We start from the raw sequence: 21103 nt of genomic DNA on the forward strand, positions 1-21103 counted from the left end.
TGAAAAGGGGGGAAGAACTATAAAGGCAAGAAGCTTGTTTGAAAGATACCGTTATCTGAAACAAGGATTGAACATCCACTACTCATCAGAAAACCTTTTTGAATCACAAGCATTTTTATATACCTTTTTCAGTCAAGCTAAGGGTAAAAGAACATCACTTAATTTTTTTTTTTTTTAAACATAAAATCGAAATCGTGTTCAAATGAGGACAATAAAAAACAGTGTTGGAATTCTGATGACTTAAGTATGAATAAGAACGAGCTAGATCGAAATGGGTTTTGAGAAAACTTCCTAGTGGCTGTAATGGTCTGCCTGGGCTGACTAAAAAAATAAAAATAATACAAATCAAAAGCTTGCCATATACCTGTAGATAATTGTGTGTAACGGGGGTTTTCAATAGAATAAAGCTGAGCCAGCATCAGATCATTGCATGTGCTCAGTGCAGAGGAATTTGGGGAAAGTTTGCATGTCACAGATGTGCTTACTGGATCATGAGTAAGGAAAAAAAATCAACCTGGGCTTAATTGAAGTATGATAACAAAGAGATAAAATAGTAACAATCTCCTAGAACAGTGTGGTTTGTTTAATGATGAGACCCATGTGGGAGGGAAAGATCTAGGTAAGTTTTTAACTTACTATTATAGATATGACCATTCTATATTGTGGTTTAAAAAAAAAATTGACAGTGGTCTCTAACAAAAGAATCTCATGAGGTCAGATCTTGTGTGGACACTGTGGAAAAACAAGGAAAATTCTCAAGGTTAATTAGTGGCGAGTGGATAGGTAGCAGAGCAGTGAGCTAGTTTTTAATAGTATAGTGGAGATAGCATCTGAACCTCTCAGACACCTCTGATACTCAACATATTCATAAACTGCATAGGAAGACTACTGAAATGATAATAATTGTATGTGGTATAACAGGGAGAGTAGTAGAAGCAAGAGCTGACAGTAATTCATGTTACTGAGTAAAAATGCGTGCCAGTTCAGTGTTAACAATTGAAAAATAATATATTTAGGGAAAACTAGTTCACATACAGTAGTGACATTTATTGTCACTAAGAACATAGATCTTGGAATCCCTGTAAATTGTCCTCATTGCTCAGCAACTGGCAGTTGTCAAAAAGGTAACAGACAAGTTAGGAATTGCTAGGAAAAGAGTACAAGAAAAACCCCATCATTTTTTAGTGTGTGAATCAAAACCATACCTACATTGTGAATGTTTTACAGGGTTTTGTCCAAACAGCTCAATAAAGGGCATGCCAAAATGCAGAAAAGGTGGCAAAGACTATCAATTATGAAATGTCTTCTGAGTGAGGATTGATAACATACACTAAACCTGTTCAAGATTGGAAAATAGACTGTGGTGAGAAAAATAAACAACAGAAGTGTAGTAGCATTACAGTGAATAGGGCAATTCTCTAGCATGCTTGGGAGGTCATCCACGAGGTGGATTGAAGGTATGTGAAAAGTGTTTTTCCTTGTCAATGAGCTGTGAAACTCTTTGGGACAGGCTGTTTTTGAGGTGATGATATAACTTGGTTTCGAGAGAATTAATGCTGATTCAGGGCATCCATCAAGGACTGCTAAACACAAAGATGTGTGGAGATTCCAGCTGTGGATAGCCATAAGTTGCAGGCTGCCAGACTCGATTTTCTACTCTCTGTGCCTGGTACTTAACATTCATAGGCATTTAACACTGGTCACTACCAAAGATGAGATATGTAGTCTGAGTGTCTAAAACTTCTTTCATGTTTTAATTTTTAAAATCAGCGTGTTTCGATTTGTAGTGCTTTTTTTTTTTTTTTTTTTTTTTTTTTTTTTTTTTTTTTTAATGCCTTGAGAAAGGAAAGAGTTTGGCTTTGAAACTGAGTAAGGAAAAAGATGCGTTTTTCTTTCCTTGTGTCCCTTCAAGATTTTACCTCTGGGTGGCAGCGAAGTTCTCCTTTTGCACTGCACCCCAGTATTTTCACTTAAACTTGACTGAAGTTCTTTGTTAAATGCTGCATAAACAAAATTAACATGCATTTTCATGATAGTCTGGAATTTTAGCATTCCTAATGTTAGTAGGAAAGGAAAAAAAAAAAAGAATCTCCCCTTTGCCCCCAAACCAAAAAGCATTTTGCTTCAATTACTAGACAGGCTGTGTTAAGAAAGGAATTGATGTTGGAGAGGATAATTGTGTTACTGCTCTGTGGCTTTCCATCAGTACTGAGTTGGAAGAGTTTGCCTCTGACCATGTGGTATGGCCTGGTAGATGAGGCACAGTATTGAGAATAAAATGTTTGGGTGGGCTATTACTGGCAGTGCTGCTATCTGATATAATTGTAGAGATGATAGAAAATGTGTCAGTTTCCCAACTATAAAAAGAATTAGATTAGCCATCATTTGCTAAGTATTTTGAGGTGAATAGATAAAAATATTTATGTAAAATCATGCGTGCTAAAGTGAGATTGTATCTCTAAGAGTTGTGTTTGGTTGTTTGGTTTGGGGTTTTTTTGGAAAGTGTTCCAGTTCAGAGCTTCCTTAGGTTACAAATGTCTGGAGTTGATTGACCAGCCACGTTAGTACTTCAGGAAGAATTCGTAGGCCCAGATTTTTACAGGTTTTGTGCATCTGACTGGTATTCAGGCTCTAAGGTTTTATTGAATCAGTGAAAAGTTAGGTGTTGAAATATCCCTGTGCTCTGGCCTATAGTTTGCATCAGTTTCTAGTTCATTAAAACCACCATTGAAAATGTGGCCTTCTGAACCATCAGATTTCATTTCAGTCAAATTTGTTTTTGTGATTCAAAAAGATGCTGTATTTTGCAGTTCTGAATAACAATATTGAATACATCTACATTTTTATCATTCAGTGCCTAGAGCTGCATTATAACTGGTGGACTTGTCAAGGTTGGATCTGCGTACAGAGTTTGTATTGCTCTCTTTAACTTGTGTCATGTTTGATTGTTGCCACAATAACTGAATTGCTCTAGCTCCTGGCCTAGGCTCAAAATTAAGGATAACAGCTGTATTATGGGGCTTTTTTTTCTATGCAAATAAACTATATCAGTGTTAAGTTTCTCTGCCAGGACAACTAAACTTGCTCTTCAATGATTGTACCAATCTAACAATGACTGTACCAATGATGAAGGCAAGGATTTCACCAACTGCCCATCTAGTTCTCTTCCTCCCCATACAGCACTTAAAAATTGGTGGTTTTCATCATTCCTGATATAAATTCTGGAGAGGAAAGACTGAATAACTTAAATTTACAGAAAACATTTATTGACACTTTGGAATTCAGTTACATGCGTAGCTAGATCAAGGACTAAACTTTGTTTATTTTCTAGAACTTACACTCAAAATTGTGAATCTCAGGTAAGAGTTGTAAACAGAACATTTTGGGTCAGTTGACTGGATCAGTGCTTAAGCTGCTGTAAGATGTACCCTTAAAGAAGGAATGGCATTATGTGGGAATTGTCTGGAAAGGACTTGGGAGTAACTATATATAAAATTTTGCATTGGTTCAGTTGTATGTGTACTGAAAATCCTTGTGTAATACTCCTAGGTCCTTCCCTACTGCTTAGTGTAGAGGCATGTAAGCAGATACACTGGCTATAGCAGGCTTGTATCTTGGGATGTCTGGTTTGGTTTTCAGACAGACCTGAATGACTAAAAACCCCTAATATATAGATTTTGGTGGGCCTTTTCAATTTGATTTTTAACTAAGTATGGGAAATCTGTGTGCACACCGTGAATTACTTCTCTTCAAGTGTATGCATCCTTTCTACCAGTTCATCTTCTTCAAGATGAATATTTTTAGTCTCCCTCGTTCTTTTTTGAATTCTCATTTGTGTTCTGAATTGGCTGGCGTTGTGTTCATCATTGCTGTTTAGTTATGTCTCCTTGAGTTGCTGTCTGTAGGCCACTTTTTATATCTGCTATCTTTCGAAGTCAGAGAAGAGAAAAAATATGTTTATTCTTCAAAAAGCAAGCTGAGCTGCCTTTCATGTTCTGGAGATCCCTTGTGAATTCCCATTAATGCTCTTGAAACACCCCCAGAAACAAAATGTTGCCCAGGAGTGACCTATCTGAGTAGTTATGCAGTTTTCCTTTACTTGATGAGTCTACGTAAGCATCAGCAAATAATTACTGCAACAGCAATGACAACTAACCCCAAAAACATTAAACTGGCCGCATATTTTAAATTAGAAGATTATGTGCTACATCTGTCTCTAAGTACAACAGCACCATATTGGTTCAAGGCATTAAACTTGGAAAATAGCCAAGTTTTTGTCAGTAGTGCTTAATTGGAGAAATAAACAATTAAAGCTAATTTTCAAGGCAAGCTATGATCTAAGAATCAAGAAAGCTGCATTTTAACTTCATTTTTAAAGTAACTTCTGGAGCAGACATTAATTGCCTGTGATAGGAATTGGCAGAAGAAAGGGTGTTAGAGTGAGAACTCTACACAGGGACTACGTTTGTTGTCTCTTAGCAAATGACAGTGGATACTTCAGGGATGGGGACAAACACTGGCACAGGTGATAATTGAGAAGTTTTCACACATTAGTGTCAAAATGCCCCTTCTAATTTCAGAAAGACAACAGAGAAAGCATGCTCTGAAATATCAGGATATATATTCCATACCCACCTCTTTTCTCTCCCATAGGGACAGAGGTGGCTTATTTATATGGGCGAGCTTTTAACACAATGCAATGCTTGCTTTCTGGGGATTGGGGTAAGGCAAGTGTGTGTGGAAGTGTCACGGAGAGAAAATATTTCTGTTTCTGTGCTGTTGAAGTAGTTCTCCTGCTTTTGGTCCTAATCCTTTCTTTTTCCTTCTGGAAGTATGACGTGTGCTTTGCTTCCTGTTTGAACTTTATTCATTTAAATAGGGAGGAGCATGTAGTACTTATGCTGTAAGTTTTCTTATTTGTCCTTCTACATCATCGTAGCATTTGATCTAGGCGAAATAACTTTAGATAAAGTTTCTTTCTCACTGCTTAAATTTTTAGTTTAAGAAATTTGAGTATCATTTGCAGCTTTAGTGAAAGTGGCCAGGGGATGGCGCTGAAGATCCTTTACGCAGAAGCCCATGTATGTATGTGCATAAGCGTGCCTCTTGCCAGACTTAAGTTTGTTCCTGGATGATTGAATGCAGTCAGAATGAGAGCCAGGTCTGCAAGTGAGAACGAGTTAAGATTAAGTGATAAACTTGAATATTCCCTTTGGTCTCCAAGCCAGACAGTTTTGGCTGAAATTTCTGGTTAGGCATCCTCAACTGCACAGAGCATTCAGATACTTCGTTTTCTTTTCTTTTCTTTCACTAGGTCTTGGCATTTGTTTTCTAGGAATCCAAAGTGAGAAGTCTCAGTTGCTCTGAATTCCCTTTTATGCAACACACCTGTGTGTGTCACTATACTGAGATGTGTGAGCAGGAGCAGTGTAAAATCCTTACTCTTACTAACACTGGTGAGACCTCAGCCAGGCTGGTGTCTGGCTTGGCTCACTGCATTGTCACACCACTATAAACAGCTCAGCAGAGGGAAAATGACTCTCCAGTAATCTCTAGAGTCATAGTACTTGAGCTATTAAGTGGAAGAGCAATTAGGTTTGTTTAATCTGGAGAGTACAAAACTGAGAAGAGATGTAATAATTGTCTTCTAGTATGTGTTGGAGAGAAAATAATTTTCAAAGTCCAGTGGGGGAGATAGGAAAGAGAATACTGGAGTACAATTTCAGCAACGTAGATTTAGTTTAGAAATTAGCAAGATTCTTAATACAAGGGTATTTCAGCCCTGTTACATATTCCTGGGTAACTGTGAAGTTGTCACTGCAGAAGTTTTTTAGAACCATATGAACCAGGTTTTCATTTGGAAGGTTTTAAGTCAAGTTATAGTGAGGGAATAGGCTCAGAAATGTCCTGAGATCCTTTTTAAGCTCTGTTTTCTGCATCTTCTACTCTTCTGCTGATATTTGCCCCATTACAGTGCTCTTGATTTCAATAATACGGCATATTTGACAGAAAAATCTGTATTAATATTAGAAATTATTTCTATATATGTGACACAATTTGCACTAATGTACTTAAATGTGTCACTGTGGTCTTATATCCTGAATGCCAAGTTTAAATCTACTTTCTGGTTGTGGGGAAAAGAAGGGTTGGAGGCCGAAGTTGTATTTTTAGTTTCTAAAATTCTGTTATGTGCCTTACTTTTCTTAGGACATGCCTTTGCTGGGAAGTGTGATGATAGTATTTTAAACTTTTGATGACTTAAAGACTCATTTCTAGTAGATAATTGACAAGATGTAGGGAGGGGTAAGGTTATGTTGTGGGTTAACTCCCGTAGGACGAGGTTACCTGGGGCTGGTTCATCAGCATCATCATGCAGCTGGAGTGAACAGTTGTTTGCTGTTAATCTTCCCTTTGCCCCTTAAAAGTCGAAGGGGTCTCAGGCACCTTGTTAGGGCACTTGGGGGTGCCTAGGGACAGAAGTGTGTGGCCTTCTTAGAATACTACACACGCTGCAATAGCAGTTGTGTCCCGCAGAGGGGAGTGCCAGCACTTAGATGTTCCTGCAGGCGCTGAAGTGTCAGTGCTGTTAGAGAGAATACAACCTGGGTCAGACCAGCAGCCCACTTGGTTTAAAGCTGCACTGGCATTTGTTGAGTTAGATTCTTGGCAGTGGGGTATCATTCTGTACAGGTTGGGGGCAGGTAGGGATATTGATGTTTGCGTATTTCTATGGCAGTTTCTAAAGGTGTTTGAAGCTGCACTTATACCCACACACACCTTTTAATGTGAAAATGTCTTCATTATCAATGTTGTCTGTTTGAAAGCTTTGAGTATGTTTTCCCTGTGTTAGTTAATTTATATGGTGGAAAGGTTTACAGAGGTTCTGCATGGAGAAGAAAAAAGACCCTCTAGCTTTTACCGTCGTGGCTTTTTTCTGTCTGTGAGCAGGCTGTTTTCCTCTTGGAAGGCCACATTAAAAGGTGTGTTAATCAGAGTCCTATTTTCAATATATATATATTTTTTCCTAATATATATAAAATGATAATTAAAATAAAAGGCTCTCTACCTTTTATCCAGCTAAGGTTGATGTTTCTTCAGGATAAAATGACCTATAGTGGCTTGCATATGAGACAATCAAGGATAAGAAAATACAGATACTAATCACGTTAGAAGCTGCCTTGCTTGGATTTTGCACAAGTCAATTCTCTCCCAGAAGAAATCCAGAATTATGTTAATGGGACTGATGAATGCTTGTTGTATATTTGAAGTGCTTTGTGATGTATTTGTATGCTAGATTGTATCTCTTCAGACAATAGCGGTAGCATCAAAGGTGATGGGACCAGGACTTTGGCAGTGTTTGCACTATAAAATGCTCCTTTTTCCTTTTTGCTTGTCCGTTCAGTTATGCTGATGTAGCTCTTTTATAAAGCTGAGCTGTGAAATGGATCCTGTTTTGTTGAGGTTGTTTGTTTGGTTTTTGTTTTGGTTTTTCGAAAAGAGGATTTGTGGAGCATGGCTTTTTGTTTGTGGTTTTGCTTTTGTTTTTTTAAATTCAGGTTAGTTTCTTGACCTGGTTCACAGGGCTGCGTTCTGGAACAGTGGTGGCAGCACAACTGAAAGGGCAATATTTTGTAATTTGGGTTGTGGTAGGGGCAAAAATGGGGAGGGAGCTTCTTTGGCCCATCCCTGTTTGAAGACCCTGTGATGTCAGACCACTGCATGGCAAATGAAGAGATGTTGATTTAAAGAGGTCTTTCCACTTGTGCACAAAAAGTGCTTCTCAAGAGTACTTTGCTTTGTGGTCAGAAGAGAATTACATTTGGTTGGCAACTCTGGTATTTGAAGCTTTCTGGATGCCCACAGTATGGTGAGTCACTGGCTAATGTGCTAGCTACAGCACAGAGAGAATTCAGCTTCATCTTGGGGCACTGGCTGCAGATCTGTGAAAACGCTTCATGCCGCTTAAGTTTTTATGATTTGTCTCTTTTTTTGAGCAATTTCCCACTTACAGTACTTGGTGTTAATTTTAAAGCATTTTTATACACCCACTTGTGCTGTATTTGAACCATAAGATCTTTCTCCCTTCTGTTTCTTGGTAACATAATGTTTTGGTAGTCTTTGCTTAAGCCTGGAGATTAGGCAGTTGTCAGTTTTTGTTTTGCCTGTCTCAATATCTGTTTCCTAGGGACAAAGTCATCCTGCAGATGGTTACTCCATTTCCATCACCTAACCCTGCAGCATCCATTGAATCTTGTTGAGAAAATAGAGCTGTACAATTCTGCTCCTGATTATTTTTTCCCTAGTGTGGGGAGCATGCCTTCCTAAGCCTTGCATGAAATGCTTACATACAGACCTTTTTCTTATTACAGCCTTACATTCTGTCCCCAGACACTGCTTCGGATGAGGAAGATTAGCAGTCTCCTCCTGTAATTTTTGTTTTTTCTAGTTCTTAATTAGTGACTTGCAGGAGGTCTTTAAATAACTTGCAATACTACCTCATAGTTGATGGATGGGTACTTTGGTCTCAGATGCCCATTATCACTTTGTATTCTCTTCATTTTGCTTTTCCTCCTTTTCCCTCCCTCCCCTCATCCATCCTCCCTGTAAGGACAAAAATTGCAAGTATTTCTTCCGAGATATTTAATCACATAAAGAGAATGGCTTAAAAATGCTGAGCACCAAAGTGTTTGTGCTGCCCTTGCTTGTGTCCATTGATCATTCACTGAAATAAACCCAAAAAGATGAAGGGAAGTGAGATGGTAACTGCTGTCATTTTTTAATCAGTTAATTCTCCCTTTCTTTTGCTGGGAACTAAACATAAAGGGGAAAAGGTAGATTTTTAAACCTTAGAGGAGATGCTTGTCAAGAGGTTCGGAAAAGAGAAGGGTTGATATTATGATCTGCTGAAAACTGTTTTTACGCTGTCTTTCACAGTTTAATCCCTCTGATATATGCTTCTTACTATGTGACCTTATTTCCTTGTAACATTTAAATGAATCATTACATACCTGTCAGACTTTAGGCTTTTGAGCAACTGCTGAAAGCAAAAGTTTCTCAGCCTCCAAATTAACAGCAATACTTACCACTTAGAGTAGTTGAAGTTCCTAGAAAAGCTGCCTTACTTGTTGAATTTTAATATTATGCTTGATGTTTTTGTTCAGAGTGCTTGAATTGATGTGCAGATAAGTTATTTAAATTTCTCCTTGCCCTTCTGTTTTCTTATTGTCTGCCAAGGAAGTAGGTGGATATTCCCACTCAGCAAAGTGGAAGTACTCTGAAATATGGAATGGTGATCTGAACAATTCAGGGTTAATTTGTAAATCGATAATTTGATTCCTTAAGCTATGCTTTCTATTTGCTATTTTATGATAAAATTACAGCTAACTTTCTGTTTAAACAATTAAGTTTCAGCTCTCAGCAAATACATGCAGGTGTTTATTTTCTCAGCTTTGAAATTGATCTTGGGAATTCAAACAGAATGAACCTCTTTCATTGTGCAAATCTTACTTTCAGGCAAAAATAATTATTTGATTTTTTTTATCTGTTGGAATGACTGACAAAAATTTTGCTGTGACGTCAGTTAAATCTACACAGATGTTGCTTCATCAGTAGGGGAATGTAAGAATCCCTTAATCAAGGTGTGGTTTTTGGAAATGTAGCAATTTCATTTCCAGGCAATGCTGGTGCTCCTTACTTAGGAGTTAATGGTCATGAGTGGCTGCTTCCTTTGTCTTTTGTTAATTAGACAGTTACTGATAAATCATTATGAGTTTAAGACAGGGATTATACTTATAAATGGTTTGAACTGTCATGTAGGTTTTGTATTCCAATCTTAGCTTTAAAGACTGGATGTCCTTATTTGTAATAGCTTGGTAATTGTCCAAAGGACTGTGTGTGATTATTGCTGTGTCCTCATTTGTGCTTTTCATTTATAAGATATTATAATAGATAGCCAGGTGGTTAATAATCAACACACTTCTGTGTATTTTTGAAGGTAGATCTAAATTTTTTTTTTCTACAAGCTTTTTCAGTCTAACTGAAGAAAATATTAGTGCCTCTGGAGGACACATGTTAATCCTTTAATTTTTGGAGAATTTGGTGTCTGTTAGTATGCTGGCAAGTCGGTACTTCAGACACAGTTATTCAGTGCCATGCTTGTAATGTGTTCCTGCAGAGATCTTAGGTATGGCTCAGCAGGATATGCAGTATCCCAAAGAGCAGAAGTGCAGAGAATGATTGATTTTTGATTTTGACTGAGCCCTGCAGTTAAAAATGTGCAACCTGAATGTAATTATGTAACTTGTTTGTATAATTAGCACACTCTAAAATTTTTATCATCTTGTCTTGCCTGAGTGCTGGCTGCTGTCTTCATCAGTAACTTTTGCTCAAGTTGGTGTGAGTCAAAGTTTGCTTTGCAGAATAAGTCTATGTACTCCTTCTGACCCAGGTCTTAGAGCTCGCTTGTGCAGCCATGGAGATAGAGTGACCCAAAACAAGGAAGAAGGACCTTTTATGAAGCCTAGTAACTTCAGGTTACATAAATTGGGGTTGTGAAGGTCCACATACAACTTCTCTTTTTGAATTTGCCATTGCCCAATTGTAATACATATGTTAATATCCATTTCAATCACACATATTATATAATTTAATATTTTTTCTTCCCATTGTTTACTGAGAAAAAGTGTATATGGGTGGTGGACTTTGCTTTTCAGTAGAAACTGTTCTAAAAGCAGTTATTATCTACAGTTATAAACATTTAGTTTCCTGTCAGTCAAAAGGACTTAAAATGATAGAAGTCCCCTTGTTATGTGAGATCATGGGCCAAAGTTCTTTGCTGAATCTGTTGCTAAGTTATACTGCAGAAATATTTTTTTTCTCTAGGGAATATAGGCAGAATAAAGATAAGGGTTTAGTGGGTAGGGACTTTCTGCTTACTTGCAAACTTCCTTGTTGATAAGGAGGTTGCCGTTTAAAATTTTTTTTTTAAATAATATCACCCCCAAAAGCATTAAATTTATGGGCATTTTACTTTTTAGAATAAGAACAGTTGTTACAATTTAGATTTGGAGTGTACAGCTTTTGCGAAAAAGAGAACTTTAAAAGTGCATTCCAGATCTTCTGGACTGATTTACATTGTATGTGAAGCTGCTCCACCACCAGCAGTATTTTCTGGGAAATTAAAATTGACTGCTTGGCACATGTGTAAAGGACAGAATCGGTTACATTTCTGTCCTTTTCCTAGGCACAAACACTGTAATTGTCACTGAAATACCTTAACCTGCTTTGTCCATTCTGTATGGCACTCCTATTTATCCCAGACCCAGAGGCCTACATGTGTGGAGACTTGGTCTAGTAATGCTGCTTAATGCTGCTGCCAAGCTTTCTCTGTCTATGAAGTGAAAAACATGAAGGTATGCCATAGTTTGGTAATCTTGTTTCTTCCTCAGTGTACCTGTGTGATGTATACTGTTTGTCAAACTGATGGCTAGGAGCTTAGACAAAATTTGAGTATTGTATGTAAATCTGGTCTCCTGAATTATTGTTTAGAAATTTAAATGTTGCTGTTTATTGTTTTAGAGCGTACCTAAATGATTGCAGTTTTTCTGTTGTATTGGAAAAAACCCCTTGTTTGGGGAGAATTACTTTGTGATACAAGCTTGTGAACTCGGTTCACTTACAAGCAAAGTTTGCAGGAAGGTTTAAAAAGAGTTTTAGCCAAACAGTTTTATACAATACATAATATTTTGTGTGTGATGTACTGATAATTACCTGAAATGAGAGGGCTAGAAGGAATTGGGAAATAGCAGGGAAGATAATGAATCAAGTCTTATCTGAAATTAGCAGGCAGTATTATGGCTTAATTCAAATTCTACCATACATGCAGAAAAATACAAACCACACATAACAAACAAAAAATATTCAGCAAGCAATGATGAAAATAATCAATTATTTACTGTTTTTTTGTAATGTTAAAATATTTTACCAAGGCAAGTTGCAGTCAAAAGTAATGTGAGTTATTTTGAAAATGGCAATACATAAAGATGCATTTATACAAGTGCAAGACTAAATATTTTACATAACTGTATTTCAATGAGAAGATATACAGTAAGTGCACACTTGATAACACTAAGCAGGCAAAACTTAACGTTAGTTCCATATGCTGTTGTATAGTTCATGCACAGATCTTTCCCAAAGTAAAGAGGCTGTTCCAAATAATTCTTGCTGGGATGAAAAACAGGATGGGTTGCTGGTAAGGGTGTCAGCATGGATGGGGGTCAGTTATAGACATTACTTACTGTAATTTGTGATTGCCGTGGAAGAGGAGTGGCTGTTGGTGTGATAGTAATACTGCTGGTGATTTTATTGGTGGGCTTAGTAGGTAGGCCATTGGCTAGTGCTGGAGTTCTGTTGTCTTGCACTGCATTACAAGGGCTGATGGGCTTGGAATTGGTGAGAGCTTGGACATAAGGACTTCCTAAATGAATGTGGATTTTGTTATCCTCAGTAGTTATTACACTCGATCCTGTACTGTTAGATCTCTGAAACTGCCATGATGACTGCCTGTCTGGGGATACTCTAAAAACAGCATGCTTGGCTCCCATTTCCAAAGGCTCCGAGGAGAGAGTTTGTTCCTGAGAGCTTGAGCCAGGTAAAGCTAAAGGGGACATCGTTCTTTCAGGAGTTAAAGAACCACACGATTCAGGAGTTTGAGATCTTGCAAAAGTAGTCATAGTAATAGGAGAAATTACATGCTCTGGGGTCATGTAACCTTCTCCTGCTTTTGATTTTACAGGTGTTAAGGAGGCATTTTGAATAATGGTTATTCTTTGCTTTGGAGTGCCACAGTTGGGTATAACTGCTGTGCTTGTGTAGGAGTGAGAGCTTTCAGTGGTAGGACTGGTTATTTCAAGGGTTGCTGTGTTCTGTCCATGGTCTGGAGTCACTTTTATGTGAAGGGGCTGGCCAGGTGTATGGCTTAGCACTAGATCTCCAGTCTGTGCACACTTTCCATTTTGCTTTGTGTGTATCTTTCCATTTTGAGGATGGCTCTCTTTGGACTTCATCCAAGGAATCCATAATTTTTTGTTTGCGGCATTTGCGGTGGATGAGTTGCTTTTGAAAGACAGTGTTTGTTCCTCCTCATTGTCACTGTCTTCATAGAGCTGCCCATTGGTGACTGTTCGCTCTAAAGGCATGAGGGTTTTGTAATCGGGTGGCTCATTGTCTGCGGGATCTGTTTGGATTTCTTTAGAAAAAACTGGCACATCTGAAATTTTCTTTCCATTGAGACCGGGCCTGACGTTCCTGCTGAAGGATCTGTACCTCTCCAGTTCTTTCGTGAGGCTTTCCATTTCTCTTGCTAACTCCCTGTTTTTGTTTTCTTGCTGGAGGAGTTTCTTCTGTAAAACTGTGTGATCACCTCGCAGGTGACAGATTAGGTCTTCTGTTGCCACATATTCATGAACTTTCTCTTTCAGTGCATCTACTTCTCTGGAAAGATGACTCGATTTAGCTTCCTCTTCTTTGAGTTTCTTAAAAAGGCGCTGCTCCTGATTGGACTCTGCCTTTTCTGTTAATTTATACCTTGCCAATTCCATTTTCACAGCCTCCAGCTCCTCTGATAGGAGCTTGGCTCTGTCCCGTTCACTGACATATTTTCGTTCTAGAGACTCAAATTCATCTTCAGTTCTCATAAGATCATCTTCTATGGACTTCATTTCTTTGAGCTTCTGCTTAAGCCTCTCAACTTCTTGGGAAAGCTCTTTGATTATGTTGTTTTCCTGCTGCAAGGAGGTGCTAGATTTAGTACTCTCCTTACGTTTATTTTTAAGAAATTCTTTTTCAACATCTTCCAGAGACTGAAGTCTTTTACTTAGAATATTCACTTTGGAAACAAGATCACTTCCTTTCTCCTCTTCTGCTTTGAGTTTGTTTTTCAGTTCATCTCTTTCTTTCGTAACACTGGACATTTTTTCCTCTGCATCAGATTTCGATTTCAGTGCCTTTTTACTCTCCTCCCTCAGCTTTTCTGTAACCGACATCACTTTATTTTGCTCCACCTGGAGCTGAGAAGTCACAGCTTGCAGCTTTTCTTCTGTTTGCTTTATTTTTTCACCCATAGTTTTTCTTTCATCCACAAGCATAACTGTTAGACTCTTCAGCTTTGTTAAATCTTCTTTAAGTGTAAACTCAGTTTTTTCTAACTTGCTTTCAATTGCTTCAAGCTCACCAACTCTAGCTTTTAAACCATCCAGCTCATGGGACAACTGCTTTGTTAACATTTTTTCTCTTTCTAGGTTGCATTTCAGGGAGTAACATTCCTGTTTACTCTTGTTGAAAGCATCTTCCAGTTTCTCCAGCTCCATAATTCTTTTATTAAGTTTATCAACTTCCCCTTTAAGGTTCTTGCTCTGTGATGCTTCTTTTTCTAACTTTCTATTAAGTTCTCTGCACTGGTCTTCCATTTTTATGAGCTCTTCATCTTTTCCTTCCATCTCCAGCAGTCGTTTCCGTAGTTCTTCTACTTCAGTCATAAGAGTGGCGTTCCCACACTCTCCCTTATTTATCTTGTCCCTTAGGTCTTGCAGTTCTTCTTCGGCTTTTTGTAAAGATTTGTTGGTCTCTTCCAGCTCATCGATTTGTCGGCTGAGAGCAGTTAATTTTAGCCGGAGCTGGCGATTCTGACTGTCTTCATTGGTTAGTTTGGCCATCATTGCTTCTTGGTCTTGGGAAATCTTACTGCTCTGGGTGTGAAGTTCAGCTTCCAGCCTGCTGGATCTCTGTTTCTCTTCTTGAATTTTTGCTTCAGCAAAAGTCAGCTTTTCGTGTGCTTGTTCTGTAGAAGTGGTTAATTCTTGAATTTTTTTACTTTGCTGATTCAACTGCTCAGTGAGTCTTTGCTGTTCATCCACCACCATTAAAGCAAAGGATTTCAGTTTAGTTAATTCTTCTTTCAGTTTAGCTATTTTCTTGTTGTTTTCCTTTTCTTTTTTTGCCTGATACACTGTTTCTTGTTCAAGAAGCTTTTTCAATCTGTGGGAGGAAATAATATTGTATTTTGTAGCCATTTTAGTGGGCATTTAAAAACACACTTGAAATATGACATTTCTGCCAGATGTCCATGAACATTCACTTGTAACTACAAGCAGACCTCTCCTTACAGCATCATTTGAAAGTGCCCACTGGCCTTACTTTCTATTCAGAAGTTCTTTGTAATGAACAATTCAGTATGATCATTTAGACTTAGCAACTTCAGTTATTGTGCATCTTTGATTACATTTTCAATTTTTGACAGGGATCAGTGCAACAAAACTATTTTGGTATTCTGCACTGGAGCTGCATGTCTTTCAGCTCTTTGCTGAGGCTAGGTATGTGCATGCAAGCTTTGTTTGGCTTTTTGTGTGTGTTGGACTTTTTTTCTTTTAAGAAATGTGATAATTATAATGCTTGAGAAATTAGGTCAGTGCAGCCCCCAAGGGCAGATGTAATTTACAGCATCATAAATCTCCTAACTTTTTTATTTATAAACCATCCTGATATTTTACGATCAAACCTTAAGGACATTTGAGTATGTGAAGGACATGTAGCCACAATGGACAGTTAGTCAGGCTGCCTAATGTGAATTCCTAAGCAGCACATCAGAGCAAAATTAGGTAAGTCTGTCCTTAGTGAAAGTGCAGGCCTTGTGACTTGGTATCAAACACACACACACACACACAAAAATGCAGTCAGCAGATAAACACATATTCAGGTTGTGCCTTTTGAACTTAACAAAGCCCAAATGTCTTAACATGTGTTAGGCCTGGGTTAGCAGATGTGCCTAAGTGCAACGCTGCTTTTACATGATTCTTGAAGGTTTTCATGATGATTTTCCAAAATTAGTTTTACAAATTGATGTTAATATTCAGTCTTTATTGGGATGCAACATACTTAATTTGCAAGAGACTTGGGATAAGGCTGTGTGTTTGTTTATGTAAGATCCTAACAAACCTCCAAATAACTTCTTAGGTTCTTTTGAGACTTTTCTTTGTCCAAGGAGATGCTTGTAGAGTTGGTCTAAAGTATGATTAGGCTTGGCCAGCACATATGCCTCCTTTCAATTACATTTTTCCTACAGCCAAGATAAGTATATCCTGGTATTAAACAAATCTGAAAAGCCTAGGTTGAAGTACTAAAATATTAGAATTTGTATGTTGTTCATATGCATGGTACAGACTCAGTTGTGTAGATCATATGAAGGAAATGACTTGGTTATCAAGGCTGTACATGTAGAAAATGGCTGTTTAAGCACCCATTAAACTTTATTTTTTTCCCCCTCTGAAATATGATGACAACTGTCTGGAAGTTGCTGCTGAAACTTAGGATTCCTGTTCCACATTTGTCTATGGTCACTATTGTGATGCCCTTGTCCAAGTGATGAGTCTTTACAGCTTCCCACTGACAAGTTCCTGTTGCAGCCTTCCATTTAGTTCAGGAAGAGTTTAGATAACAGCCTCCTTTGCACAGCTTTTAATTAGCTGTTGACTGACTGAAGGCATATTCCTGGGCAGTAGGCTGCCTCAGCAGCATCCCCTTTGGAAGCATTGTAGTTTCCAGCACAGCGAGAGAAAGTCCTTGCCATTCTCAACTGTCCACCAGACTCGTCTGATTTAATGATGATGTTGTATAGAAATCCATGAAAATAAAATTTTCTTATAACATCTTCATAGTTCCTACTGTTTCTATTTTACTGCCTAAGTTGCACTATGTTGAATGTAATGAAATGCTTTGTATGAAAAATTAACAGAATGGGAAGTAGCCATAAAGATCAAAGACTTGAAGCAGTCACAAATTGTTTACAACAGTCAATTAACATGATGGGGAAAACAGATATGAAAATGTAGAAAATGGAGGGGGAGAGGTTTGTGAAATGAGTTTGAAGGAATGCTGCTGGTTGACAGAACAAATAAATGGGGGGAGGACTCTACCATCTCAAAGGCAGCTTTTTACTGTGTTCATGGTATATAAACTTTTGTCCACTTTTCAGTGCTACTTTCAGTTCTAATTCTTTTTAGTGTAAAAATCTTTTTTCCCTCCCCACCCTTGTCTCTAAATGCTTTAGTAGTGAAGTTCAATTGATGATTTACCGTTGCCATAGCTATAAAACCATAACAGGAGCACAACTAACAATTTCATTTGGAATGAACTCAGGTTTTTGTGTGTTCATGAAGTTAAGACATATTAATATAGTTACTTAGACTTACTAGCATTTGATTTATTTTAGCTTTCTTCACCGTAATTTATTTTTGTAAGGCAAATTTAGCTGTGGTCATTAATACCTTAGGTAATCAGTGTCTTACCCAACACTTCCATGTTAGCTAGTTGATATCTCTCTGGCCAAGTGAAACTGTAATGATCCAGCAACTCACGCCCCTTAAGTTGCTTTGGAAAGAAGCTCTTAGGCCAAATAGTAACAAACAATTGCAATTTTCACAGAGATGCTGTATAAATATTTTGTGATGCAAGTAAGATAATAGTGCATAAATAATAAATAAAATAAGTTGGCAATCAAGTCAAGTCTGATCAAGTCTGTGTTGCATGGGCTATTTGAACAAAAGTCCCTATTTTACTGGTACTTGGATTGTTGTATAAGGATTTTCAAGAGAGTCTGTTTCTTTGGTCATGCCAAAAGACTTTGTGTAATTAGAAATGATTCCTTCATTCAAAAGATAAAACACAGTTTTAAGATTGACAGACTCACAAGCAAATTTTTGTAATGACTGAGAACTATTTTGTTTTTTAAAAATATTTCTACAAAATCACTTGACTGAAGTTAAGAGCATAGCACAGCAAGTGGGAGTTAAAGGATTTTACTGTGTTTTTAATGTGTTTCCAGAAAGAAAAAAGGGACGTATTAAGCATGGTATATTTTTTGATACCATGTCATTATGTTTTTTCACATGCTTTTCATAACTGTATGCTTAGTTGTATATTCCTATATAGAAAATACCCTTAACAGTGCTGAATAGATGGTGATTTGTTGGATAGAGTAAAAATTGATATTGTAAGAAGTCAGCTGGGAGTCTGTTAATATTTGCAGATTTTCCTTGGCTGCTGAGTTCCTGTTCCATGGTTCAGTAGGTCACAGTGACTATGTCTGCACATAGGCAGTTAGGAATGGAAGAGAACCCTAAAATGTTTGGGGGTTTTGGTGTTATTTATTTGTTTGCTAATTAATTTAAATTAATTAGCTTAATTTTGGTCAGCTTTTTTTTCGGAACCTGACTTCTGCAGGTCAATGCTTGGTTATGTATTTTATTCGAATTAAGAAGTCAGCTGGCTTAATTGAAGAAGTGCTTTAACTGATAATAGCACTTAGTGACTTTAGTGACAGGGTAAACATACTTTGTGTTAACTTCATCCAAAATATTGTCTGCCTGAAGAACAGTACCCGGAGTATTTGACAGAGCAATTTCACTGAAAATATGCAAAGGTCAAAAAAGTTAGCTTAAATAAATAATAATTTTAAAAAAAGAACAGATGCTCCCCTATCCAATAAAATATTTTTATTCTTTTCGTTGCCAGCTGAATTTCATGATCATGTAATTTTGTATTAGGCAAAGGTAGGTGTATCATTTAGACAAAGCTTTCACACAACTTTAAGCAGTTGACTTCACAGGACTACAACAACCCTTTCTGAATTGCAGCCAGCAAAAACAGACATTGGAAATTGTTTTTATGAACATGACTGATAGGTAGTTAAACAGAGTCAGGGCAGTGTCTTATTACTTTTTCTTGGGAGCTTCTGTTATAAGTTATTGCTTTATTGTGGCTTAAAATTGTACTTATTTGCAATACCAGTTAATTGCTCCTTTATTTCCTGGAAGAAACTGTATTTCTCAGCTTTCCTCTGTTCATGGTAGCTGTTTCCCTCAGTATGCAGGCTACAGTTTCTTGGTATTAACGCCGTGCATTCAATTGTGTTGTCTTGTTTTCCTCATTTTTTCCAAGTGCATATAGCTTCAGCTACACTACATTATATTTGGCAACATGACTGTATTCTCTACCAGATGTGGGGACTCCCATAACAGTTCACTGTCCTGGTGTCATGTCATAACATTTTGTCTTTAAGAGGGACTTTCCATGTTCCTGGGGTGACCTCTCTTACATGGATATTGTCTATTTTATGTTTTTACAGGATTCTAAGGGGGCAACTTTTTCTTTGAGTTCCACAGAAACCAACGAAAGTATGGGAGACTGAGACTGCAAGACTCTTGTACTTTAATTTTTTTTATTTTGTTCTGGAATGAATCATTATTCTTTGAATAATAAGAATAAAAATGATGTTTGTTTGTTTGTTTGTTTAAGCAATGGTGTAGTGGTAACTTTAGAAAAGGCTGTCTTCTAAGGATGCAAGTGAAATAGATGATGGCTTGTAAAGCTCAGCTTTTGTCCTCCTCTCACTTAAGTGCTGTGGAGTTTTTAATGTATATATTGTCAATATCTGTATCAGACCATTCTGCAGAAATGATTGTGGTTTTTAATTTCCATGATTTTTTCTTTTTAATCATGAAGATATATATTTTTAACAAGGTCATGCTCTTCACCCTTCCACAGATGAAGGACGTGGCTTACAAGAGGTTCTACAGATTATTACACAAGGGAGACTTGCTTCCAAAGCTTTTGGACATATGCTTGAATTTCCCTGGTACAAAGCAAATAAAAGCTTTAAGCTGAAAGCTTTTAAATGTGGATGAAGTCATGCCTCTTCCTTTGAGGCACTCTTCCCAGTTAGCAATAAGACATGGTCTGGCCTTTAATAAGAGAGGAAACATGCTTCATCATTTCTGGTAAATCTTACAAGTTGTTGTAATTTTTTGACACCAATGCAATTAAATATTTATTTTTGTAAGAAAGCCCGTCTGTGCCTTCCACAGTTCATTGAAACAAAATTTGGGTTTGTTAAAGTATTTCTGGTCTTGGGGTGGCTATGCATTTTTAAAACTTTTTCTTTTCCTTTGCCTACAGTTCTATTTATTGATGTGCAGTTTTTATGAAGACATATAAAAAAAGCTTTTTTTATGGCTCTCTATTATCTTTATTAATGCTTCTTTTTCCCCTGTCATAAAGAAAGTCAAAAGCCTTTGAAATTACAGCAGCAACAGCATACCATAGCTGTTGTGTAATCTGCTGGCTTTATCTGAATCAGTCAGCACTTCCCAACAGAATGTGAATACTTATTTTAAAATTTGTTTTCTATTACATTAATTTACATCTGTAAATTTCAAAGAATTAGTTTATGCTAGGATGCAAACCTCCACAAAGGGTGTCTCAACTGCAAGAGACTGTGTAAGGCAAATTTCCCAATAAGGAAATTTATTTTATAAAATGAGGACTTTTAATGAGAGGGGTGTGAGTTCTTATTACTCCATAGACTGTCACAAAGTAATTACAGTTTTATCTGATGCTTGAAATGCTGACTTGCTTTACAGGTCTTAATAAAAGTCATAGAAGATGAATGGTATTGCCAGTTCTGGGTTAACGGGCAAAATTTCACATGGATAACCAGATGTATTTAGCTGTGATGCTGAGTAAACATACGCAGATAGTATATGCTGTTAAAAATCAATTCTTCTGGAACACTAAGGTTTGTGACCATGATTTCACAACTACTAAGCCGATGAAAATTCTTACTGGTGATTATAGGGATATTTGCACTCATAAATGTTATGAAATCCTGCGTAAATTTGGTGACAGTAAATGGTGTGAGAAACTTTTAGCAAATTTATATTGGGCAATTTAAGATTTAAGACTGGATTAACTTCCAGTTTGAGTAATTTTGCTTCAGCACTAAAATTCAGTTTTATTATGAAATGTCAGTTTAAGAAAAAAATTTTCTATCTTGAATTACATTCCTTCTGTATCTAGATGTTCTTGGAAGTCACCTATCAAAACATCAGTCTTGTGTAAAAAGCATTAATGCTTTCTGTGGCAGTAAAGATTTGAATGTCAATGTGGTAATTACTAATTCTGATGTTCATTTCTAATCTTATAATGGCAGCCATCTGCAGAGCCTGAGATTATGATAGGGAGGTGGGAGTGGGATTTTCAGGTGGGAGTGAAG

General features: G+C 37.3%; 1 protein-coding gene across 4 annotated transcripts in view; it reads right to left on the minus strand.

Moving 5' to 3' along the window:
* The window catches only part of FILIP1L (filamin A interacting protein 1 like), a 189339-nt gene that overhangs the window by 4438 nt on the left and 163798 nt on the right, over window positions 1–21103 (minus strand). For all 4 annotated transcript variants that reach the window (XM_082278569.1, XM_082278567.1, XM_082278568.1 and 1 more), the window contains one exon: window positions 12297–15033. In XM_082278569.1, coding sequence (XP_082134695.1) covers window positions 12297–15033 — 2737 coding nt within the window. The remainder of the gene's footprint in view (window positions 1–12296; window positions 15034–21103) is intronic.

Source organism: Coloeus monedula (genome assembly GCF_965178545.1).
Source record: "Coloeus monedula genome assembly, chromosome: 3".
NCBI classification, from domain to species: Eukaryota; Metazoa; Chordata; class Aves; order Passeriformes; family Corvidae; genus Coloeus; species Coloeus monedula.